Genomic DNA, 25,632 nt, shown 5'->3' on the forward strand with positions numbered 1-25,632 from the left:
CTCACCAAGGGGATGGTAGTAGCAGCAGTATACCTTCGCAAGGCAGGGATTCATGTAAACCCATAGTTGGACGATTGGTTAGTCGGGGCTCCATCCAAAACTGACGGACACAAGACAGTGACACAAGCTGTCCAGCTCTTACAAGACCTGAGATAGATTATAAATTCCTGAAAGAGTCACCTGGAACTGGCCCAATTCCTGAAGTACCTGGCAGAAGGCCATGTGCTTCTTCCAGAGTCACACAAGCTGAAGCTAAGAGCCCAGATTTGAGAGTTCCTGGCAAAGCCAGCTCCTACGACTTGGCATTACCTGCTGGTACTGGTGTCAATGGTAGTGATCATAGAAGTGGTACTTTGGGCAAAAGCTGTTATCCTGCTTATCTCTGCAGATGGATTCGCTCCAAATGCTGATGACCTGGTCGGCGAAAGTGGATCAAAGCTTGCAGTGGTGGCTTTGGGCGGAGACACTGACCAAGGGCTTTCCTCTCTGCATTTCCTCTTGGTGATACTGATCAAGTTTCAAGTTTATTAAAATCTTTTTTAGACCGCTTATTTTGGTTTCTAAGCGGTTAACAATATAAAATGCGAGGATCGCCTGATTCAGGGCTTATGGTTGCCTTTTCAGGAGAAATGGTCCATCAACAAATTGGACCTGAGAGCCATTCGCTTAGCACTGCAATCATTTGAAAAGATCCTGGAAGGCAAAGCGGTCAGAGTCTTCTCGGACAATGTCATAGACCAGGGAGACATTAAGGGTGCTCTGTTGAAGCTAGAGGCTATTAATCATTGACTTATCAATTAGCATAAATTTCTAAAACTGTATATGCTCCAAATTTGACCAGTAAACCCACACTTTGGGCTCCTTTTATCAAGGCCCGCTACGGGGTTAGCACGTCGGACATTTCATCACGAGCTAACCCCCGCGGCAGCCTAAAATCCTAATGCCTCGTCAATGGAGGCATTAGGTACTAGTGCAGCAGGCGGGTTAACGCGCGGTATTCCGCGCGTTTAACCACTAACGCACCTTTGTAAAAGGACCCCTTTGTATAATGCTATACCAACAGATATTTCCTAATTAGAATTTAACTAATTATAATGACCACCCAGCATGAAATGATGTTATTAATATGAAACGAACAATATGTGAGTGTGGAAACAGATGGAATAGACAATATCATTCAGATAAGATATAAACAGGGCTATCATCATAAAGAAATAGATATCATGAACTTTTTAATATACTTCCACTACTTCATATTTTAAAGCCCATAAATCTCATCTATTCCTTAATCTTTCGGCGATAAATGCCTTGTCATACACCTATTTTCATAGTCACATTAGCATTATAATTTTATCAGTTGTGTGATTTCTTTCGTAATAAGTTTTCTCTGCTTCTGTTCTGAAATCCGTTGTAACAGCAACATCTCCTTACCCAAGCAGTCACTGACATTCTATTGTCAACGTTTCTTTCCTGAGCCGTTAAATCTTTAGTTTTAAACTGTTGTAATTTTTCATACTTAATGTATATTATTACAAACTCGAATAAATTATATGTCATAACTCAGCTTCCTAGGTAAAACCTCTCAAAATAAAATAAAAGTATTTATAAAGACATTGGTTCTTCCATTTGTTTTAAAAATTCTTGCAAATCTTCTGGTTCCTTAAAATTAGTTGTTTTATTTCTGTATGTCACCCTCATAGTCGCAGGATAAATCAAGCCGTATTTTGCTCCGATGTTTCTCAATTGCGGCCTCAAATCTAAAAAACTCTTCCTTTTAGCTGCAGTTGCTGGCGCGAAGTCTGGCACAATATGAATACGGGAATCCTGAAATTTTTAATTTTTATTCTCTTTTGCAAGGCGACATATTTCCAGTGCCTGTTGGTGCCTTAAAAGCTTGAAGATTACTGGACGCGGTCCCCTTTGACTGTCAATCCTTTTTGAAGGTATCCTATGGGTTCTTTAGATTTCTAAGGGAAATTTCATTTTTATTGGCAGGATTTTAGGAAGGAGGTTCTCTAAAAAGGAAGTCGGATTATTTTTCTCTGCCCCTTCTGGAAGCCCCAATAGTCTCAGGTTACTCCTTATCTCCCTATTACAGCAATCCTCAAGCATCCGCGTAAGTATTTCAATCTTTTTATGATCAGGCTTTATTTGAATTACTTCTATTTCAATGGTCTCAATTCTTTTTTCTAGGTTATCCATTTTGTTTTCAGCTAACTCCATTTTTTTTATTGAGAATAGAAATTTCTTCCTTCACCTCTTGTATTTTCTTTGAGTTATCCGATACAATTTCTCTAATTGCTCGCAGCTCAAGAAGAATCTCATTATTATCCAGATTGTCCTTCAGTATTAGATTTTTCGAGGGGGTCACTGGCTCGGGCTTCGACCTTTTAGCACTTCCCGTTGCTGTAAAAGCTGAATCAGCCTTTACTTGCTTTCAGGACGCCATAATATTATGTCCACCTTTTTGAGCCAAATAAAATTTTTATAACCTATTTATCTTTGAAAAGGTCTGTCAGGACGGAGCTCACCGTTTACCCGACTATGCTCATGCGCTGTCAAGCCACGCCCCCCCCCCCCCAACTAGACAGTCTTTAATAAGGGGGATATGTAGTTATAAATAAATTTGAAACCTGTATATTTTTAAAATGTGACCATAATGTGTGGTAATTTTTAATTTTTGAAAGGTGAAAAGAGGTAAGCAAGAGGATTCTTTCACTGCTAGGGCATTTAAAAAATATTTGACGGTGGTGAGTTGATTAGAATGACCAGGTATCATTGTTTTACCAAGTTTTTAAGAGCCAGAGGAAAAGAGGAATCAAGTTGTTTTTGGTAAAACCAATTTTCAGTAGTCTGCCAATCCTACCTGATTAACTTTAGGATAGGCCTGTGCCACAACCAGAAATATACAGTTGAGTTTAGGAGCTATTGCTGATATTCAGTAAGGTTTGGCTAAATGATAATCATGTGCCTGAATGCCTGTCTTCTTTTTCATTTCCATTCAGATTGTGTCGGCCAACTGATTAGCTGTAAAAAGTAAAAAAAAAAAAAAGTAATTTTTGAGTGGGGAGGTATTTTAAAAAACAATGATTTGTCTAGATAATTACCAAAATGATCTTTATGAATATTGATCTCTGAGCATCATGGAAGAATTACCACCAGATTGTTAGTGTAACTCCTTATTCACTTATTTATGCAGATACTGAGTATGTGCCAGAGAAGCACCCATTATTGTTTTTGTACAGGGTCCCCTTCAGTCTTTTTTCAGTAGTTCTTCACAAATGTTTTTTCTTTAGTCATTATGTCTGCGTTTTTCTTGAGTCATGACAATTTTTATGTCTTTGATACTGATTTTTAAAATGATTTCCTATGCTTTGGCCTCTTCATTTGGGATTATTGACCGATCCTGGCCCCAATAATGCCCCCAGTTAGGTTTTTTGTTTTTAGAGTTTTCTTTGTTTTTTACTTGCTGTAATTGTTGTCACATTTTAAAATCTCAGTTTGGATTGTTACATTGGGCTTGATGGAATTGATTTAAATTGTTTATTTTTCTGATGATGTTAGAGAAGCATCCCAGTAGCATCAAGAGTTGTATTCTTTAGTTGCATATCTTTTCCTTGCTTTCTTTTTACAGATCTTATATGGAAAGTATTCCTGAAATCATATCATTTTCTTGCTTGCTATTATTTGTTCCTATTACAGAATCCTGCATCAAGGAATTCGTGTTTCAGAATTGTTGGAGCACAATTTGAAGAGTAGTATTCAGGTTTTACCCCCTCATAAACCTGAAAGTCTAGGTGAATGGCAGAGACTAGCTGAATACTATGTTGAACGTCCACAGATGCAGCTACTGGGAGAAAAAGTAAGATTTCATTTAAAAAAAATGATTAAAATTATATATATTTTTTAAACTTCATCACAATCATTCTTATTACTATAACCCATATTCCAGTGCAGTAGGTGATTCATTCTAGAAATATGGGTTATCTCCCAATTGCATGCCATTATGGATTTTTTCTGTGATTCTCCTTTACTTCACTGGGAGCTCTAGTACCATCTACAGTTCTTCCCTTTTGCATGCATGCCTGAAGGAGTGTTTCTCTTCTGCTGTCCCTTTTTTCTTATTTTATTCAGTGTTTTCGTCCCCTTTTTGTCATTTGTTTGGGCTTGGAGCAATTGTTCAGCTCTGCCTGCATAGAGAACACACAGACTTTGGTCTGCAGCTGACAGGCCAATCACTGGTGGTATGTTTTGGCCAGCCTGCATTTGTTTCTTAGGAGCTCGGGGCCATCCTCACTTTTTCTCTCCTACTGAGGGTTCGAGCTCAGGCAATTAGGCATACCTAGGAGGCTCAGTGGTGTCTTCCAGGGTGCCAACTGTACTTTTTCCCTCCGCCCTTCCCTGATTGTGTCTGGGTAGATGGAGGTGCGGTCAAGCACCATGTCTGGCAGCCCGAAGATCATTGTTGAAGAGGCATTCCCAGCATGAGGTGGTGATTCTTTGATTCCAGCTATTCTAAGAGATCTGAGGCAGGCTGCAGCACATTTCTAGCACAGGTCACAGTGAGTAAAGGCTGTCACAGCCTGTGAGGTGTCTAAATTTCAAAGTTTTGAAGGTTTCTGCATGTCCCCCTGTATTCCCCCACCTGAAAAATCCTAAAATCGCTGTTTTTAGACTTTACTAAATGTGAAAAATATTGCGAATTGGGCACAAATTTCCTGGCGGTAGCCATCTTGGATTTTTAGCGATCTTTTTTTCAGATGCTTCCTGCTCATCTAAATCTGCAAATTTTGCCTCAAAACATGTTGGGATGGAGTCCTTGCGCTCTCCTACTATGAATTCTTGCCAGATTTGCACAGATTTAGCACCTCAGGAGTGTCTTTGCAAAACTTAGCCTCTCCTCTGAATAAGCAGGTGTTAAAACACTTGGCTAGCACTTTGGGGCAGCCTTCTTTATTTTCGGGACTCAGCACAGCTGAAAGTTCCATGTTAAAGGCTGCGGACCCTCCACAATTCAAGAAATGCAAGGTGAAGTCATCACAGGGTGACTCTACGCTCCAGGGTCCGGAGGCCTTCACAGAATTTATGAAACATTTGTTTCATACATTTCAGACCAGTCATTCTTCCTCTGCACAATGCCACTCCACCTCATATGTGTCTCTCGGTTGCATTACTTTTTTAGGCACTTCATCCTCTCAGTCAGCCACTGTTCCTGGGCTGGCTGACTCTGTTCTGGGAGATCCTTGTGATAATGACCAGCTTACCGATCCCTTGTTTTCCTACATAGCACTTCCTGAGGCTGGGGACACGGGACTGAATGCTGGATCTGCAGATCCCTTGGGGACTTTGGAACCAGGAGATGAGCCCTCAGTTCTGTGTTTATTTAAGTCTGTGGCTTTGCTGGACCTCATTTTGGAGTCTTTGCAGTTGAATTTAGTCACTCAGCCGGTTATATCCACTTCCTCTTCTTGGCTGTGTGTTGTGCCCTCACAGTCTTCCACCTTTCCCTGGCATCCTGATATGAGCATTCTGATCTCAAAGCAATGGGACCTCAGATAGTGCCCTTAAGAAAGCGAGATCCATGTCTCATCTGTATCCTATGGCACAGGAGTGCCAGCAGCTTCTTTGTCGACCTAAGGTGGTCTCTTTGGTGTCACAGGTGACTAAGCACATCTCCCTTTCTAGTGAGGGTGGTGTGCTCAAGGACATGCAGGACCTCCGAGTAGATGTCCTTAGGAGACTCTTTGAGGCAGCGGCTTTAGGAATAAAGGCTGCTTCAGTGACATCATTTGTCACACATGCCTATCTGTCTTGGCTGTGCACTCTGGAGAGTGAGGCCATGGAGCTGCCTTCTCACATTTTTTTAGCTGGAGTGGATTATATTGGTGATTCCACCTCCAAGGCTACTCTGGCTAGACTTCTCTTTCAGAAACAGTTATTGTTTGGCAAGGGCCTAGATGATCTCATGAATTCTGTGGTGGACTGTTGCTCTGCCTGACTGCAGACCCAGGACCCCTAGAGGTTTGGGTTGCTCTAATTTTCATGGCTCCAGGTGTTTCCGCCCATATTTCAGTGCTGTGTCTCAAAGATTTTCTGATTGCTAGCAGCAGCGGTTCTTTGGCTCCAGATGCACCCAGCCTTCCACCTCCAATTCTGTGCCCTGGACCAAAAAGGTGCAGTGACACCAGGCCGAGGGAAGTCTCTCTACATATCGGGAGCAAGCTCTTAGCATTCCTGCAGGCCTGGGTGCGCATCACATCTGACCCGTGGTTTCTGGACATCATTCAGTCCGACTACAAGCTGGAATTTGCCCAGCCTCTGACAGATTGGTTTGTGGACTCTCCTGTGGGGTGCCCAGACAAAGCGGTCAAAGTGCAAGCCACTGTGCAAAGATTGTTGGATATTCAGGCCATAGAACTGTTGCCACCCAAAGAGTTAGGCTCGGGCAGATACTTCATATACTTTAGCATACCAAAGAAAGGCTCATATGATTGGAGACCAAACTTGTCATAGCAGTGGTGTCCCTGGGAGAGTTCTTTGCCTCTCTGGATCTCACAGAGGCTTACTTACATATTTCCATTTATCAGGCGTACCAGAAATTCTTCCAGTTTCATGTTCTGGAAAATTATTACCAGTTTTCAGCCCTGCCATTTGGCTTGGCAACGGCGCCTCTTACTTTCACCAAGGTGATTGTGGTCATGGCGGCTCACTTGAGGTAGATGGGACTGCAAGTGCACCTGTTCTTGGACAATTGGCTGATCAGAGCCCCCTTGTTGGCTGAGGGTCAGCGCACGGTAGATCAGGTGGTCCAGGTTCTGGAGGGCCTGGGTTGGATTGTGAATTACAGGAAAAGAAATTTGACCCTGACACAGTCCCTGGAATATCTAGGGGTCTTGTTCGACATGGACCTAGTGAAACTTGAAGAATGGTCTGAAATTTGGCAGCTAAGATTTAATGCTAAGAAATGTTAGTTCATGCATTTGGGCTGTAAAAACCCAAAGGAATGGTACAGTTTATGGCAATATCTCACAAATTTTTTTCTGCCCTGGCACACTAAACTTGGGCCTATGTCTGGAGGGCCTCTGTGCACATGTGGACATCGATGCGAAGTCCATGCATGCATGGAGTAGTCTCCCGGTAGAAGTGGTGGAGACGACTGTGGCTGACTTCAAGAAAGTGTGGGACAGGCACGTGAGATCTCTTAGGGAGAGAAGGAGACAGTGGATGCTGCAGATGGGCAGACTGGCTGGGCCACTTGGCCTTTATCTACCATTATATTTTTGTGTTTCTATCAGTCTGACCCAGTATGGCTATTCTTATGTGCCTTAAAAATAAGCCACTAAAATTCCAAAAGATTAGAAACTTATGTATGAGTATAAGGCCATTTCTTTAGCACTCTCCAGACCAGTAGAGGTTAACTTTACGATTGGGTATATATCTAATCATGACCAGCAGGTGGAGACTGAAAACAAAACTTTGGGACAGTATATCCTAGCCCCTCCTCTCTATTTCCCTCAGTCTTCTTTCAGTCTCCAGCAGGTGTTGAGTGATCTGTACCCATCTCCCTTGGTAGGGCTGTTGGAATTTGTTTAGAGGTTTATTGTCCCTGTTTTTAGCCGGACGGAGCTTGGACGGACTCTGTTTGGGGGTTCGTCCGACCTCGGGGGTGTCAAACCCGGCGGGTCACGAGCGGGGTCCCTCCCCCCACTTCCTCCACCTCCCCATATTTTTTTAGAGGAGCCTCAGCAGTAAGCCTTGCCCCCTAAATCAAGCAAGGCATATTGCTTCGAGAGCCTGTGGAGTCTGTTCTGTAAAAAAAAAAAAAAAAAAAAAAAAAAATCCTGAGGTAGTGCTGGTCTGGAGGGTTGTATCCCTTTAAGAAAACTGTATTTTACTGTATTTTTTCAACTAACCGGCACTTTTTTACAGCTAGGTCGCGTATGGAGCAATGAGCACTTCTAAAGGGAAAAAGTGCTCATTGTGCTCCAGACGCGAGGCACTCGCGGCCGGCCTGTGCAAGCGGTGTTCAGGCCGGTGCGGTGGAGGAGCTCCGTCGGCAGCGGCTGCAGGCGCCCAGAGCTCCCCGCCGATGGTGCCTCGCGAGTCGGCAGGGAACGGTGGAGAAGCCCGGTCTTCTCCGTCCGCCCACGGAGGGATTCCCCGAGCCGCCGACGGTCGGGTTTTAGAGGATTCCCTCTCAGCTGATATTTTGACAGCTGATGCCGGCTTGCCTGTTTTAGCGGCTGAGACTATTCAGGTCTCTCAGCCGCTGCAGGCTATGGAGGGAGCAGTTTTGGCGGGAAAGACGCCATCTTCTCTGTCTGGCCCCTCCATTTTGTCTTCCACCTCAGGTGACCTTCCCCCTGTTTTGGCTAAGCAGGGGCAGGTTTCTGCTGGGTCCCCTGCTGTGGCAGGGAGTCCCTTGGGACCCTCGGGGGGTTTTTCCCCTGATTTTTTCTTTTCATTATGCAAAGCCTATTTTCAGGCGGCTGGGGGTCCCGGTTGCGCCCAGGGGGTCTCGGGGGGTGGGATTTCCTCCGCGCTCCCTGCGGCTTTGCCTCTCTCGTCTGACGTGACGTCCCCTCCGCCGCCTCTCTTGTCCAAGCGTCCGCGGGTGTCGTGGGACGAGGATTTGTGGTCGGAGGAACGTGTCGGTCTGGAGGAGGACCTGGACCCTTCTGAGGAATCCCAGGACCCTCTGGAGGGGATGGAAGCTGGCGGCGGGTTGTCGGGTTTCCCGTTCTCCAGTGACGAGGCGTCCGTGGTGCGCCTTTTTCAGAGAGATGAGCTGCCTGACCTTATTCAACAGGTTTCTTCGGCTTTGCGTTTTGAGGACGCGCCGCCGGAGACTCCGCGTGTGGGGGACCCTCTGTTACGAGGGATCCGTTCCGTTTCCCGCTCTTTTCCTATGCATCAGGATATTCGGGATATTATTCTTGAGCAGTGGAAAACGCCGGAGACGCCGTTTCGGCTGGCGCGCAGCATGGCTCGCCTGTATCCCATTCCTGAAGGGGATCGGGCTACGTTAGCTTCGCCAGTCGTGGATGCGGTGGTCTCGGCTATTTCCAAGCGGCATACCGTGCCTGTTGAGGGCGGTTCTGCCTTGCGGGACTCTGAGGAGCGCAAATTGGAGACCATCCTTAAGCAAAATTTTCAAGTCTCTGCCTTTGGGGTCCAGGCGGCTATTTGTGGGGGACTGGTCGCTCGCGCCGTGTTTCGGTGGGCGGAGCGGGTCTTGGATCGAGAGTCTGACGACTGGTCTCTGGTGGATCAGGAGGTAGCGAAGATTGAGATGGCTGCCTCATTCCTCTCGGATGCTCTGTATGACTTGGTGCGGATCTCGGCTAAGTCCATGGCTTTTGGCGTGGCCGCAAGGCGTGTGTTGTGGCTGCGCGCTTGGGCGGCGGATGCTGCGTCCAAAGCTAAGCTTACTAAATTTCCCTTTCGGGGGTCGTTTTTATTTGGAGAGGACTTGGATAAGTTGATTCAGACTCTGTCGGACTCGAAAGTTCCCCGTTTGCCGGAGGACCGTGCCCGCCCGGCGTCTCGGGGTGGTGCGGCCCGGGGGCGTTTGCGGGAATTTCGCAAGTATCGCCCTGGGCGTGGGGCTGCTTCTTTCCAGTCTCCGGGGTTTTCCCGGGGTCGGTTCTTCCAGCGCATGCAGCCCTTTCGGGGGGCCCGTCGGGGGGCAGGGAATCCCTCCGCCGGTTCCCCCGCTTCCCGTCCTGCACAATGACGCCTTGCCGGCGCCCCCCTTGGTTCCGGTGGGGGCCCGGCTGCGCGACTTTTTTCCCAAATGGGCCGAGATCACGTCCGATCAGTGGGTCCTGGAGGTGGTGCGGGACGGTTATGCCCTGGAGTTCGCCCGCTCTCTGCCGGATTTTTTCCTCGCTTCTCCATGTCAGACTCCTGGGAAGACGCTGGCGTTTCGCCAGACCCTTCAGCGCTTGCTAGATCTCAGGGCAGTAGTTCCAGTGCCCCCCCCGGAGTGGGGCACGGGCAGGTACTCCATTTACTTTGTGGTGCCCAAGAAGGAGGGGACCTTTCGGCCCATCCTCGATTTGAAAGGGGTCAACAGGGCTCTCAAGATTCCCTCTTTCCGTATGGAAACTCTGCGGTCGGTCATTCTGGCGGTTCAGCCGGGGGAGTTTCTCACTTCTCTCGATCTGACGGAGGCCTACTTGCATGTTCCCATTCGGGCCTCTCATCAGCGTTTCCTGCGCTTTGCGATCTTGGGTCGGCACTATCAGTTCTGTGCGCTTCCCTTTGGGCTGGCCACGGCTCCCCGGACGTTCACCAAGGTGATGGTGGTCGTCGCGGCAGCCTTGCGGTCGGAGGGCATCCTGGTACACCCCTACCTGGACGACTGGTTAATTCGGGCCAAGTCGTTGCAGGAGAGCTCCCGGGTTACGGCTCGGGTGGTGGAGTTTCTCCGGTCGCTGGGCTGGGTGGTCAACCTTTCCAAGAGTCGGTTGGTTCCGGCTCAGCGTCTGGAGTACCTCGGGGTGCTGTTCGACACCTCCTTGGGGAAGGTCTTCCTCCCAGAGGCCCGGGTGAGCAAATTGCAGTCTCAGATTCGCCTGCTTTTGGCGTCCCGGTGTCCTCGGGCGCGAGATTTCCTCCAGGTCCTGGGGTCGATGGCGGCGTCCCTGGACGTGGTGAGGTGGGCGCGGGCCCACATGCGTCCTCTCCAGTATGCTCTGCTCCGGAGGTGGTCTCCCCAGAGGCACGGGATGGATGTTCCGGTTCCCCTGCGAGGCTTGGCGCGCTGCAGTCTGCGTTGGTGGCTCCGGACCCCTCACCTAGTTCAGGGGGTGGGTCTGGATCTTCCGCAGTGGACGGTGCTCCTTACGGATGCGAGTCTCCTGGGTTGGGGGGCCCAGTGCCTGGGTCACTCGGCTCAGGGAACCTGGTCCACGGAGGAGGCCTCCTGGTCGATCAACGTGTTGGAGACCAGGGCGGTCCGGCTGGCGCTGTTGGCTTTCCACTCCCTTTTGTTGGGCAAGTCGGTCAGAGTCCTGTCGGACAATGCCACGGCGGTGGCTTATGTCAATCGTCAGGGGGGCACCAAGAGCACTCTGGTGGCGCAGGAGGCGGCTCGGCTCATGGTTTGGGCGGAGTCGCATCTTCTGGACCTCTCGGCCTCTCACATTGCCGGGGTAGAAAACGTTCAGGCGGACTTCCTCAGTCGTCACTTCTTGGATCCGGGAGAGTGGTGTCTCGGCGCCGAGGCGTTTCAGTTGCTAGTGCGTGCTTGGGGGCAGCCCCTGATGGATCTGATGGCTACAAGTGGCAACGCCAAAGTACCCCGCTTCTTCAGTCGTCGCAGGGACGGTCTGGCCGAGGGTCTGGATGCTCTGGTCCAACCGTGGCCAACGGAGGGGCTGTTGTATGTGTTCCCTCCTTGGCCATTAGTGGGCAGAGTACTGCTTCGCATTGTTCGCCATCCGGGGCTGGTGGTCTTGGTGGCTCCGGATTGGCCTCGTCGTCCGTGGTATGCGGATCTGGTGAGGCATCTGGTGGCGGATCCTCTTCCTCTGCCTCTCGGGTGCGATCTTCTGACGCAGGGTCCCATTCCCATGTTCGACCCGTCTCCCTTTTGTCTTACGGCTTGGCTCTTGAAAGGGGCCGCCTGAGTAAGAAGGGATATTCCGACAAGGTGATCTCTACACTTTTGGGGTCCCGGAGGCTTTCTACCTCTCGGGCTTATGTACGGGTTTGGCGTCTTTTTGAGGAATGGTGCCGAGCGCGGGGAGTGGTCTCCTTTCGCGCTTCTCTGCCTAACATTCTAGAGTTTTTGCAGGATGGCCTGGATAGGGGCCTGGCCTGGTCTTCTCTTCGGGTTCATCTGGCGGCCCTGTCGGCTTTTCGGGGGCTGGTGACAGGTCAGCGTTTGTCTGCCATTCCTGATGTGATTCGCTTTCTTAGGGCGGCCAAGTTGATTAGGCCTCCCATAAGGCCCTCGATTCCCTCTTGGGATCTCAATCTGGTTCTCTCTGTTCTAGTGCGCCCTCCTTTCGAGCCGTTGGATGGCTGTTCGTTGAAGGACCTTACGCTGAAGTCGGTCTTTTTGGTGGCCATTACTTCCGCTAGACGGGTGTCTGAGCTACAGGCTTTCTCTTGTAGGGCTCCCTTCCTGGAGTTTTCGAAGGAGCGGGTTGTTTTGAGGCCTGTTCCTTCCTTTCTGCCGAAGGTAGTTTCTCCTTTTCATGTCAATCAATCGGTGGTCCTCCCGGTCTTGGGTAGTCGGGAGGGTTCTTCTGAGCAACGACAGCTGCGCAAGTTGGATGTCGGTCGGGTCCTCCATGCTTATGTGCAGCGGACCCGGGATTTTCGGAGCTCCGATCATCTCTTTGTGCTTCTGGCGGGTCCTCGTCGGGGGGCTGGCGCTTCTAAGGCTACTATTGCGCGTTGGATCAAGGAGATGATTGCTTCCGCTTATCTTCTGAGTAAGAAGCCGGTTCCGGAGTTTCTCAAGGCTCATTCCACTAGGGGTCAGGCGGCTTCTTGGGCTGAGTCGTCGCTCGTGCCTCCGGTGGATATTTGTAAGGCTGCGGTTTGGTCCTCCTTGCATTCATTTGTTCGGCATTATCGGGTAGATGTTCAGGCGCGTCGGGACGCGGTGTTCGGTGAGCGTGTTCTGGTATCGGCCCTTCGGGGGTCCCGCCCGTGAGAGGGACTGCTTTGGTACGTCCCAATCGTAAAGTTAACCTCTACTGGTCTGGAGAGTGCTAAAGAAGGAGAAATTAGGTTCTTACCTGCTAATTTACTTTCTTTTAGCTTCTCCAGACCAGTAGAGGTCCCCACCCTGTCTGTTGTTGTTGTTGTTGGGGCTGTTGCGCGGGCAGTTTTTGGTTTTTGCTGCGGGTTCTAGTATTTTTCTAGGGCCGGGGAGAATTGAAGAACAGCGGCTGTGGCTCGGCTGGCTTAGCTGGCGAGCTGTGGGGACCTTCTTCCTTCGGGAATTTCTCCTCTGCATTTTCCAACAGCATTTTTGGGTATGTTATTTGTTACTCCTTTCGGAGTATTGTTTTTTCTCTCTGTTGTTTTCCAGTTCTTGGTTCTGCTTGGCTATTCGGCAGACTGAGGGAAATAGAGAGGAGGGGCTAGGATATACTGTCCCAAAGTTTTGTTTTCAGTCTCCACCTGCTGGTCATGATTAGATATATACCCAATCGTAAAGTTAACCTCTACTGGTCTGGAGAAGCTAAAAGAAAGTAAATTAGCAGGTAAGAACCTAATTTCTCCTTAAGTGAAATTGTACAGGGTGCAGTAATTATTCAATCATGGGATGTTCACTTAAAGACAGATAAGTTCTTTGGTTACAAGAAATTTTCTGACAAACTTAGGGCTAGATTCCCGAACCTGCCCGATCGGGCCTGATCCGGGCAGGTCCGATGAATTCTCCAAAGCTCAATATACAGATGGGGCAATCGGAGGAACGCCTCCATCTGTCTGCCCGGATCACTGTAAAGCAATCCCAGCGCATGTGCAGACCATCTATAGATGGTGTGCGCATGCGCTGGACCTCCGGGCCCATCAGAGATTTTTTTTCTTATTTTTTTAACGGAGCCCATGGTTTTAACCCTCTTAAGCCTGCGGGTTAAAACCACGGTACACTGCGGGGAAGGGTGGGAGAGTCGAGACAGGCAGGAGATCGAAGCAGCTCTCCATGAAGGAGAGTGGCAAGAAGCTCTCGGAGGGGGCCTCCGGCTTGGGCTCGGCCGCCACCAGCAGCAGCTCGGATAGCCCCAGGGGCCATGACTCACCCCACTCTGGTTCCCCGTGCCAAGAGCAGAAAAGGGCCTTGACGGACCTGAAAGCAAGCAGTTCGGGGCAGGCAGCAATTCGGGGCAGGCAGTAGTTCAGGGCAGGCAGGAGATCAGGGCAGTTCGGGGCAAACAGGAGAAGAGCATTGGGGCAGCAGAAAGCAGGGCTTTGGAGAGTCAGAAAGATGTTTTCCACTGGTCCTCAGCAGTCGCTTCTTGGGATGATCAGCCAGTTTAGTCGGTTTGGAAAATTTGGCTGGTGAATCACGTCCCTGTCTACTTTGCTTGCATTTCTCCTCATTTGCATGCATGGATTCGAAGCGGATTGCAGGAAAGGTAAGTGAATCAGGCCAGAGGGAAATTTGCTCGTAAAGGGGTTGCAAACCGATCGGTACACGATCGGTTTACTTTGTGAATCTAGCCCTTAACCAATTATCTTTAATCAGATTGCATTATCAGTGTTTTCTTACTAAAAGATAACCAAACCCCTCAGAACGTGTTACTCTTCCCCAAGAAAACTAACTAAATTTTAATTGGTCAACATGTTTTATGGATAAAATTTAAGTGGTGGTGAAGGCAGGAATTTTAAAAATGATTATTTGTCCAGTTAATTAAGAAATTAAATCAATAAACCTTTTGAATATTAACCCCAGAGAAGTCCAGAATGAAGAAAAGTCATAGCCTAGTTAGTTTGAAAGAGCAGTGGGTAAGGATAAGAACATAAGAATTGCCACTGCAGGGTCAGACAACTGGTCCATCATGCTCAGCAGTCCGCTACCGCAGCGGCCCTTAAGTCAAAGACCAGTGCCCTAACTGAGACTAGCCCTACCAGCGTACGTCCTTGTTCAGCAGGAACTTGTCTAACTTTGTCTTGAATCCCTGGAGGGTGTTTTCCCCTATAACAGCCTCCGGAAGAGTGTTCCAGTTTTCTACCACTCTCTGGGTGAAGAAGGACTTCCTTACGTTTGTACGGAATCTATCCCCTTTTAACTTTAGAGAGTGCCCTCTCGTTCTCTGTACCTTGGAAAGGGTGAACATCTTGTCAGATTTGCAGGGGTAGAGAGAGAACTTTTTTTTCCCTTCCCAAAGTCAATCTCTCTCTCACACACATGCTTACCCTTCCCCTTGCCCCATGTGAGTTTGATTCTAGTATACTTCCCACCTCCTCCACCATATTGAGGCCCAGGTGGAACCACAGGCTCCCACTCATTTATAGGACACCTCATCCAGTGCTGCTGCTTTTGCCTTGATACCCCATTTAAGAGTTGAACTGGGAAAGCTAAATAAGTTAAACTGGCTAGGCCCTTGGCCCAAAGAAGAAAGTAGTATCACCTGGAGCATTTGGAGAGGCCAATGCCCAAATGCTTCACATGAATAGAGTAGTTTTATAGTTTATTTAAGTTTGGATTAAACGCTTATCCAAAAGTACAAAGCATTGTACAAAGTATTTAAAAATAACTGGGAAACACATTTTTAAATTATTGGACATACACAACTAAATAGCTGGGAGACGAACATTTTTAAATTAATTAGACATACGTGAACTAATTATTAGACATACATGAACACAAGGGATAGCAAAGCAACATTATTTCTCTTTTTGAAGGGCAATTGTACCCATTATTGGTGTAGCAGTCAAGGATCTCAAAGTCCCTCCTTGAGGGCCGCAATCCAGTCGGATTTTCAGGATTTCTCCAATGAATATGCATGAGATCTATGTGCATGCACTGCTTTCAATGCATATTCATTGGGGAAATCCTGAAAACCCGACTGCATTGCGGCCCTCAAGGATGGACTTTGAGATCCAGTAGCTGAAACATTCATTCCGCTAAGAATCTGTAAAATAATCTGTACAGTATGTGTTATGGGCAGTTATAGATGTATTTGCTAAGGCTACAAAGTTTCTTATTCAGAACATATTTTTTTTCAAAGGTTCCTCTTCAAACAAGAGCTCTAAAAATGTTCTGGACTCCAGCTCCTCCAAAATTCTTTGTACCTCTGTCAATTGTAAAAGAAACCTTATTTCCAGAGTACACGGTAAATATTTGTCATTGTTACTTTTGCATATACATTGCAAACATTGAAAAGAAATCTAGGCAATCATGATGATACAGTGCATAAAAGACAATTTAAGTGGAATTGTATCAGGATTCAGAATAATGGTTTCCTGCTGTAGTTAAAAATGCCAGTAATATAATAATTGTCATGGTGAGGCACTTATACATGAAACTCAATTTATGTTTATATTAATGTTATTTTGTGTTATAAAAAATAAAATAGTGAGGCAAATTAGTTCTTCAAAGAATGGTAAATCTTATTATTCGTCAATATAGTGGATCTTAAATGGAGGGGGGGGGGGGCGTTGTGACTTTGCTTGGGAAAGGAAAACTTGTTGGCGAGGATTAGGGAGATAAAAAAAACCAACATGTGGGTCCCAGCCATTTTTCAGCTGGGGCCGGCATTACTGTCTTATGTGAGCCCCAACTAAATGTTGGCCCCAGTTAGCCCCAGATATTCGGTGTGGTGCTCGGATATGGCCTAGCACTGAATGCTGGGGACTAATCTAACCAGTTAGTGTTTAAAAATGGGTAAAGAGCATGGGACTTGATATAATGCCTTTTCTGTGTGGTTATGAGGAGCTGCAGTGGGAATTGAACTCACAACCTTAGGGTGTTGAGGCAGCTGCTCTAACCACTAGGCCACTTCTCTACTAACTGTATATCAGCTGGAAGCAGCTGAAGCAGCTGGAAGCAGCTGAATATTCCCAAATACATATTTAGATTGTATGTATAGGTGGTGAAATGCCTCTAATATATCATTCTGAATTATAGCACTGCTGAATTTTCCAAAAATAAAAGCACTTATCTGTGTAAGAGGGGGAAGGGGAATGGGACTTGATATACAATCAAAACATTTTACATGTACAGGTACTTATTTTGTACTTGGGACGGTGGAGGGTAAAGTGTCTTGCTCAGAGTCACAAGGAGTTACATTGGGAATTGAACCCAGTTCCCCAGGTTTTCAGGTCACTGCATTAACCATTACGCTACTCCTAATATCAATTTTAGTACAAAAGGCATATGAGTCTTGAACCAGTGGGTTATTCTGCTTTACTTGCAAGTTTATGAAAGGTATCATCTACCTTCATGTCTTGGCTCACTTACAAGTTTACAGAAGGCATCATCTCTCGGCTCCACATCTTGCATCTGTGGGTTGTGCCTCATCTCCTCAGTATTTCCTTCTGCAAGTGAGTTGGAAGGTGTCTTTCTGATCTGCTCTGATTTAGATTTTTTATTTTCAGGTCTTTATCTGAACTGTGAGGATTGCAGTTCTGTAGCAGTTCCCAGTTTGAACAGTAGCAAATCACCTGGATCAGATGGTGCTGCTAGAATTGAAAAATGAACTTGCAGAGCAGTTGTTAGTAATTAGTCATTTTTCTTTAAAATCTAGCATAGTACTGGAAGATTGGAGGGTGGCCAACGTGATGCCGATTTATAAAAAGGGTTCTAGAGGTGATCCAGGAAATTATAAACTGGTGAGTCTGACATCGGTGCCTGGCAAAATGGTAGAGACTATTATAAAGAACAAAATGATAAAACATATTCATAAGCATGTATTAATGAAAGAAAACCAACATGGATTTAGTCAAGGGAAATCTTTTCTCACCAATCTGCTACATTTTTTTGAAGGGGTGAATGAACATGTGGTTAAAGGTGAGCTGGTTGATATTGTATATTTGGATTTTCAAAAGGCATTTGACAAAGTACCTCATAAAAGACTTCTGAGGAAATTAGAAAGTCATGGGATAGGAGGTAATGTTCAATTATGGATTAAGAACTGATGAAAGACAGAAAACAGAGAGTAGGTTTAAATGGTTAATATTCTGAATGGCGAAGGGGTCTGTGCTGGGACTGCTGTTTTTTTAACATATTTATCAGTGATCTAGAGATAGAAATAACTAGTGAGATAATTAAATTTTCTGCTGACACATAGTTATTCAAACTTCTTGTTGCATGTTTCCAGGTCTCACTGTGTCTTGTCAGGTACAAACTGACGTTTCAGCCACCATTCTGTGGCAAGATGATTGTGAAAAATTGCAAGAGGACCTTTTAAGACTGGGAGACTGGGCATCAAAATGGCAGATGATGTTTAATGTGAGCAAGTGCAATGTGATGCATGTGGGAAAGAGTAACCTGAACTTTAGCCATGTGATGAGGAATTCCACTGCCCAGGAAAAGGATCTAGGTGTCATCGTTGAGGATATGTTGAAACCCGCAGCTCAATGTGTGACATCGGCTAAGAAAGGAAATAGAATGTTAGGAATTATCAGGAAAGGAATTGAAAACAAAGATGAAAATGTAATAATGCAGTTGTAACGCTCTATGGAACGGCCACGCTTTGAATGCTACGTGCAATTCTGATTGCCATGTCTCAAAAAAGATTTAGCAGAATTAGAAAAGGTAGAGAGAAGGGTGACAAAAATGATAAAAGGGATGGAACGACTTCCCTATGAGAAAAGGCTAAAGCGGGCTCTTCAGCTTGGAGAAGAGACAACTTAAGAGTGATATGATAAAGGTCTATAAAATACTGAGTGGAGTGGAAAGGATAGATGTGAATTGCTTATTTATTCTGTTCAAAAATACTAGGACCAGGGGGCATGTGATGAAGCTATTAAGTAGTAGATTTAAAACAAACCAGAGAAAATATTTCTTCACACAACATTTAATAAACTCTGAAATTCATTGCTGGAGAATGTGGTGAAATCAGTTAGCTTAGTTTATTATAGAGATGGTTTGGGGAAATCTACTGCTTATTCCCAGGATAAGAGCATAAAATCTATTTTGTAAATGGGATCTAGCTACTTACTTGGGACCTGAATTGGCCTTTGTTGGAAAAGGATACTGGGTTGTTCAACTCCTTGCAACAAGGCCTCACTGTTCAAAGGAGTTAAACAACATCTCAGGCTTTATCCTATCTCAAGAAGACATTGGATGCTTGACTGTTTGGAACACCATTGGTAGATGACTACACCAAAGTGTACGTGTTTAGCTATTAGTGAAATTTGTTAAATATCTATTATTTTTCACAATAAAGTGCAGATATTGAAGGTTCATTTAATATAATACTGCTAGATTTTTTACATAAAATGTCTTTTTATCAATGTACTCGTATCATTGCTGTGAAAACATAAAAATTATAGTTATTATTTTTGCTCATTAAGCAAAAAAATATCAAATTTTAAGAACAACGGAGATTTATGTAATCAGTGGCTTTGAGCAACCCCAGGATGGGCTTTAAAAATTTTTTAAAGTTATTTTCTGATCAAGCACAATCATATTCATATGAAAAACTTCAATTCACTCAGTTTTTCCAACTTTAGATTTTTCTGGACAACCCTACTAAACATACTTCACTGCCTAGTGAAGATGGAGTAACTTTAAAAGATATGCAAGACTGTAGACTGGATTTAGTTCTCAAAAAACAATTTGAGGCCCTGACCTAGGGTTTAAAGGCAGCAGCTACAGCTTCTTTTGTTGCAAGCGCCTGCCATAACAGATTGCATCAAGCCCTGTTGGCAGAGGATGATGCATACACCCAATTAGATGCTCTATATGATGTTTTCAATGTTTCTGCTTATTCGATCTCCGCTCATTGAATGCTCTGAATCAGAAAATGTGTGGGTGATTCAGTATCCAAGGCCACTTTGAGTAGATTTCTCCACAGATTCCAACGGATTCAGAATGCCGCGGCCAAGCTCATCTTCGCTAAAAGTAAATTTGACCATGTCTCCCCGCTCCTGGCCAAGCTCCACTGGCTTCCGATAATCGCCAGGGTCCATTATAAATACGCCTGTTTAACTTTCAAAATCCTATATGGTATCCTCCCTCCCTTTATCCCTCTTTTTCGGAATTCCTCAAACCCTAATACCACCAGATCCTCCCACAAATTAAAACTATCCTTCCCCTCGCTAAAAGGCATTTCCCACACAGGAAAGCTAGGGACCTCCCTCCACTTCAAAATCACTGAGCTCTGGAACAACCTTATCTCCCCTCTTTGGAACTTGAGCTCTCTCCAAGTTTTCCGCAAACATCTGAAAACCTGGCTTTTCTCAAAAAAATGTAAGTCTCCCTCCAACTTAGGAATCAAGGAAACTCTTATATCTTGGCATCCCAAGTCCTCTAAATTTTCTTCACACTTCTACCTCTAACCCTCTGTTGTAGTTCCTTCCTATTTCTCCTACTGTAAACCGCATCGAGCTTTACGAACGTGGAGATGATGCGGTATACAAACCTAAGGATTAGATTAGATTAGATTAGATTTCCATTCAAGGGCTAAATGCTCTTTGGAAATGACTGGATGTTGATGTGGAAGATTGTCGCCTGATGTCTTTGCTAGATAGCAGACTGCGGGCCCCTGGGGGGGTCAGGTCACAGTTTCTTTTGGAGTTCTTTATGATCTCATCAGTCTTCAGCAGGATCCTCTGCATATAGATCATTTCAAGGATCTCAGCAGAGGTTTGGAGGCTCCAGGAGAGTTCAGCCCTCTTGTGTGCATCCCATGGCAGCCTCCAAGAAGTCCCAGTGATGCTAGGTCGGTAGTTGAACCCCCTTTGATTGGAGGAAGATTGTCAGCCTATTGGGAGACTTGAGCAATGATTTGCCATGGACCACTGAGTACTGGACATCATTCAAGAGAGATGTATGGACTCTCTGGCTGGTCGGCCAGAGAAAGTGGTCAGAGTCCGAACAACAGTGACACGGCTTATGGATATTGAGACTGTAGAACCCATATCAGTCTAAGAATCAGGCTTGGGCAAATACTTTCATATTTCTTCATGCCTAGGAAAGACTCTGAAGTCAGTCAGTGCAACACTGAAGGTGCCCCAATCTCTAATGGAGACCATGTGTTTGGTCATAACTTCGGTGGCACCGGGGGAATTTCTAGATTTGTCAGAGGCTCACAGGCAGTTCCTGAGATTCCATGTACTGGAAAGCCATGTCCAGTTCTCAGTGCTCCCATTCAGATTGGCAACGGAGCCTCGCACCTTTACCAAAGTGGTAGTCATCATTGCAGTGCACCTGCACAAAGAAGGGATCCAAATGCAGCTGTACTTGGATGACTAGCTAATCAGAGCTCTGTACAAATATGAGGAAGAGACAGCAGTGGCACAAGTTGTCCAGCTGCTGCAGGACTTTTGGAAGAGTCACTTGAAGCCCACACAATTCCTAGAATACTTGGGAATTTGCTTCACCGTGGCAGAAGGCCATGGGTTTTTTTTTTGCCAGAGACACACAAACTGAAACTAAGATGCCAGGTAGAAAAAAAATTTTCTATTTATTTATTTTTTTGCTTTAGGGGACATGCATTGCTGTTTCTGTGGTTTGCATTGTATGCAGAGTCCAGCATCTTGATGGTTTTATTTAACCTTTGTCTACGTATTTCTATTTTATCCCACCTTTTACAAAACTGTAGAGCATTTTTTTTAGCACTGGCTGTGGCTAAAAACCATACTACAGTTTTGTAAAAGGGGGTAGAGTTTGTGATTACTTATTCCATACTAGGCGAAGATTTTTTCTGTGTTCTGTTTGTATGAAAGACATGGTTTTTTGTTAGCATTGACTTTCCTTGTTTGGCGAAATGCATCAAGCATGGTTCTTGGGAGCACCTTGAATTAACCTGATTTGAATCTCCTTATTTTCTGCCAATCTTCTTTTGTTTCACGTTGGATTCTTTGGACTGCTTGCCTTGTTGTTTCGTTGCAAACATGGAGTGGAACATACTAGAGGAGTTACAGATTTGGTTGTTTATACATACATATAGGTTACAGTTGGTTAATGTAGAGTGAGGCAGTTGAGAGGCGTTGTAAACTTGGTTATTAATATAGACTTATATTTCGGATAGTATTACTGCATTACAAATATTTGAACACTTTCATATATGCATGGAAAGGGTTCAGAGTTAAATTCCTGGATAAGTAGGTGGGAAGGGAAGAAAGGGGGATTTGTTCAGAGATGTTTGGGGGTTGCATAGAAGAAAAACTGTGCACTTGTATGTTAATCTTTGAATTTAAAAAAAAAAGAAATACAAGTGGAAATAAAGAAGTAAAGAAGAACACAGATAAATGGGGCGGGACATGGGTGGGGTGGGGGCGGGACAGGGCCAGAGAGGCTCAGTGTACTTGTGTGCCTAGGGGCCCTCGAAGAATTAATCCTGTCCTGGTTTCTTGATATTAGGAGAGTTCTTCTCCATTACCTTAAAGTGACGAATGAAAGTCGCCTCTCGGATCATTTTTTTGTGCTAATGAGCCTTAGTCACTTTGGTAAGTCAGCCTCTAAGGCTTCTGTGTCCAGATGGATTTGCACAGCTATTGCTTCAGCATATATTGGAAGCATACACTCTTAAGAGGGGTGTGGCTTCTTCAAGGGCAGAGTCCCGGGCAGTTCTGCCCGAAAAGATTTGTAGGGCGGCTGCTTGGTCCACCCTCCAGGTTTTAGAAGGTGGATGTAGCGGCATAACTAGATGCTGCTTTTGGGTCCTCAGTGCTAGCAGCAGGCTCATCTGCCCCACCCTGAACTCAGGGAACTATTTTGGTATGTCTCACTGGTTCAAGCCTCATGTCTTTTGTACTAGAAGGGAAGATTAAGTTTTTACCTTGATAATCTCCTGCCCAGTTAGATTTCAGTTATCCTGCTTGGTGCCTCATACATATACGCATTTCCAGAGGTTGGTGTATGTTGTCAGATAGATCCAAAGAGTACTGATTGAGCTCTCTGTTCCAATTAGAAAAGCAAGAGGCAAGAGAACTACATAAGTGTTAGTGTTGTTTGCACTCAGATAGGTGGCTTGTTCATTTCCACTTTGTTCTCAGTTATAATTGTATTGGCATTAATTTGTTGCCTTTGACTTGTTGCAGATCAGAACAAAATTGGTTGGTCAAGGAGTTTCCTGCCTCCTTATCTCTCCTCTTATTGGAATTGTCAACTACTTTGATATGAACCAAGGAGATGGGGCACAGCGCAGAGATGCAGGAGGCTGAGCCGAGAGAAGGTAGATGATGCCTTCTACAAACTCACAAGTAAAGAAAAATAAACCACTGGTTCAAAACTCATATGCCTTTCTACTAGAAAGAAAATTATCGATCTGAGAACCTAATCTTCCTCTGAATAAATTTGTTCTTATACTACTAGCAGGTCCTTTTACAAACCTGCGCTATCAAGCAGTACAGGCTTAATGCCCAAGCCGCCTGTTCTATTCACACAGGCAACTCAGCAATTAGCATGTACTGCTTAGCAGTGCAGATTTGTAAAATGATCTGTAAGATAGCATTACAGTTATGAAACCCTTTGGAAGAAGGCATAAACTTTGAAGATAAATACCTTAGTGATGTTGCCTACTTTGGCTGTTATCAGATAGGGATGTTTGTTCAATTATGTTTTAATATTAACTCATTAAGTTTATATTTTCTTTTTGTGTTAATGAAAATCATATTGTTTTTTTAATATCTTAGAGCAGTTCTACTGAGCCTATTACGAGCGAAGTTTTCGTAACTAGCCTTCTGGAGGACGAGACTGTAGAGAATGAACTGTTTTATCTAAATGATGTAGATATTGTGGTATGTAATGCATTAACAAAGCATATAATTAGTCATGTGAAGAGCAATTCTATAACTGGGCATTTGTTTCTCTAAGGACAAACAGGCATAATTTCTCACATATGTTTACCTCTCACTACTGTTTAGAACACAACTCCAGAAGAGAGAGTTGGTTTGGGCAAACAGTTCTGGAGAATCTATTCTCTACTTAAAGCCAACTTTCCCTCCAACCCTGTGGAGTTTTGCCAGGCTCCTATATATTCAATGCTTAACCTCATCCAGAGACATGATCCTGGCAGCATGGGAGTCCTACTTGTGAGAATATGCCAGCTTATCCTTGGAGAAAGCAAAGATACTTACCTGTACCAGGTGTTCTCTGAGGACAGCAGGCATATATTTCCATAGTTGGCTTCTTAGTTTTGTTACTGAATTGATGGTCTTGTGGGAAGGCACTGGTACGCACACAGTATGGTCACTGCCTAAAGATTTATTTTAAAGCAATTTTATTGAGATTTCCAACAAATTATAACACAACCCCAAAAAATAACTCTTGAGAATTGTGCAAACTATCGTCCAATTGCAAATCTCCTATTTCTAGCAAAACTAACCAAAAAAATTGTCTTTCATCAGCTTTCGGATTTTATTGACAAAACACAGATTTTCCACCCCAATCAAAAAGGATCCGCAAAAATCACTCAACAGTCCATCCTTCTTATCTCTTTAAACCTTGCTGCCGCATTTGACACCATAGATCAACAGCTCCTACTTCAAAACTTGCTTTCATTGGTATATCGGATCAAGTTCTCGAATGGTTTAAATCCTATTTTTCTGATAGGGTTTCCACTGTTCATTTCAATAACTCAGTCTGTAAGTCCTTTTAATTCCAACTTTGGCATCGCACAAGATTCCATACAGTCCCCCTTACTCTTCAATATTTATCTGGCCCATTTTCTAATCCTCAGTCAGTCGGTCGGATTCACTGTCTATGCTTACGCCGACGATCTTCAACTTCTTCACATCATTGACCCCACTAACCAAAATTATATTGCCACCATCAATCTTAAATTAGCCAAAATTTATGATTGGCTAAATTCAAATATGCTCTCTTTAAGCATTTCTAAAACAAGTAACGTTCTTTTTCCATGCAAAGAAGGTTTAGAGTTAATCGCACTGGTTTCCATTGACAATATCACTCTCAAATCAACTCCAACAACCAAAATATTAGGGGCTCCTATTATGAAGATGCGCTAGCATTTTTAGCACATGCACCGGATTAGTGTGCGCTATAGCGCACTAGCTGAAAAACTACCGCCTGCTCAAGAGGAGGCAGTAGTGGCTAGCACGCATGGCATTTTAGCGCTTGCTATTCCGCACGTTAAGGCCCTAATGCACCTTCATAAAAGGAGCCCTAGGTGTTGTTATTGATAATAAACTTTCATTCCATCCCCAAATCAGTGCTCTGATCAAAAACTGTTTCTGCAAACTTAGGATGATCAGATCTTTGGTCCCCCTCCTTGACGTAAATTCTCTTAATGTTTTAATTCATTCCCTCAAAATATCTAAAATTGATTATTGTAACTCATTATATAAAGGGTTGTGTCAAAAAGATATAAAACGCTTTCAACTCATACAAAATACAGCTATCAAAATCATTTTGGGTTCCAAAAAAAATTTGATCATGTCACCCCTTTGTTACAAAAAGCTCACTGGCTGCCAATTTCACACTGGATCACCTATAAAATTGCCCTTTTAACCTTTAAAACTATACAGACTACTACACCTGCATTCATAGATAGATTACTGATTCCTTATGACCCTCCCAGAACTTTAAGATCGGCCTCTCAACATTCCCTTAATGTCCCAACCTTAAAAATACTCGTCGTACTCTTATTTTCTCAGTTACTGCCCCATTAATCTGGAACTCTCTTCCCCTATACCTCAGAGCTGAACAAAATTTGGAGAAATTTAAAAGTAGCCCAGTGTTCTCCCCAGGGCCTTTCAGCCGGGCGCTCCGCCCAGCTAATTTAGATGAGCGCCCGGCTGTAATCTCGATCGCAATCCTGCTGCTGCTGCCACCTTCTGCTCAACATTAAAAAAACAAACCCTTCTCACCGGCTTGGAGATTTACCGGGCTGACTTGGCACAGCCTGAATCGCAGGAGCCTGACTTTTTTTTTTTTTTTTAAGCTTTTAACGCCAGCAAGCGACTTGAATTCATGCTCCGGGGCTCTAACATGTGCATGCCGCTTCTCTCCGAAACCGGAAGTCATGT

At 45.0% G+C, this 25,632-nt stretch overlaps 1 protein-coding gene across 6 annotated transcripts in view; it reads left to right on the forward strand.

The window, feature by feature from the left end:
- Positions 1-25,632, forward strand: part of TTC6 (tetratricopeptide repeat domain 6) — a 302,423-nt gene that overhangs the window by 48,005 nt on the left and 228,786 nt on the right. For 5 of the 6 annotated variants that reach the window (XM_033953436.1, XM_033953440.1, XM_033953437.1 and 2 more), the window contains exons 7-9: positions 3,703-3,862; positions 15,702-15,806; positions 23,278-23,382. In XM_033953436.1, the coding sequence (XP_033809327.1) occupies positions 3,703-3,862; positions 15,702-15,806; positions 23,278-23,382 (370 nt within the window). The remainder of the gene's footprint in view (positions 1-3,702; positions 3,863-15,701; positions 15,807-23,277; positions 23,383-25,632) is intronic. The other variant, XM_033953439.1, reaches the window with a different exon arrangement.

Source organism: Geotrypetes seraphini, chromosome 7 (genome assembly GCF_902459505.1).
Source record: "Geotrypetes seraphini chromosome 7, aGeoSer1.1, whole genome shotgun sequence".
In the NCBI taxonomy this organism is placed as follows: domain Eukaryota; kingdom Metazoa; phylum Chordata; class Amphibia; order Gymnophiona; family Dermophiidae; genus Geotrypetes; species Geotrypetes seraphini.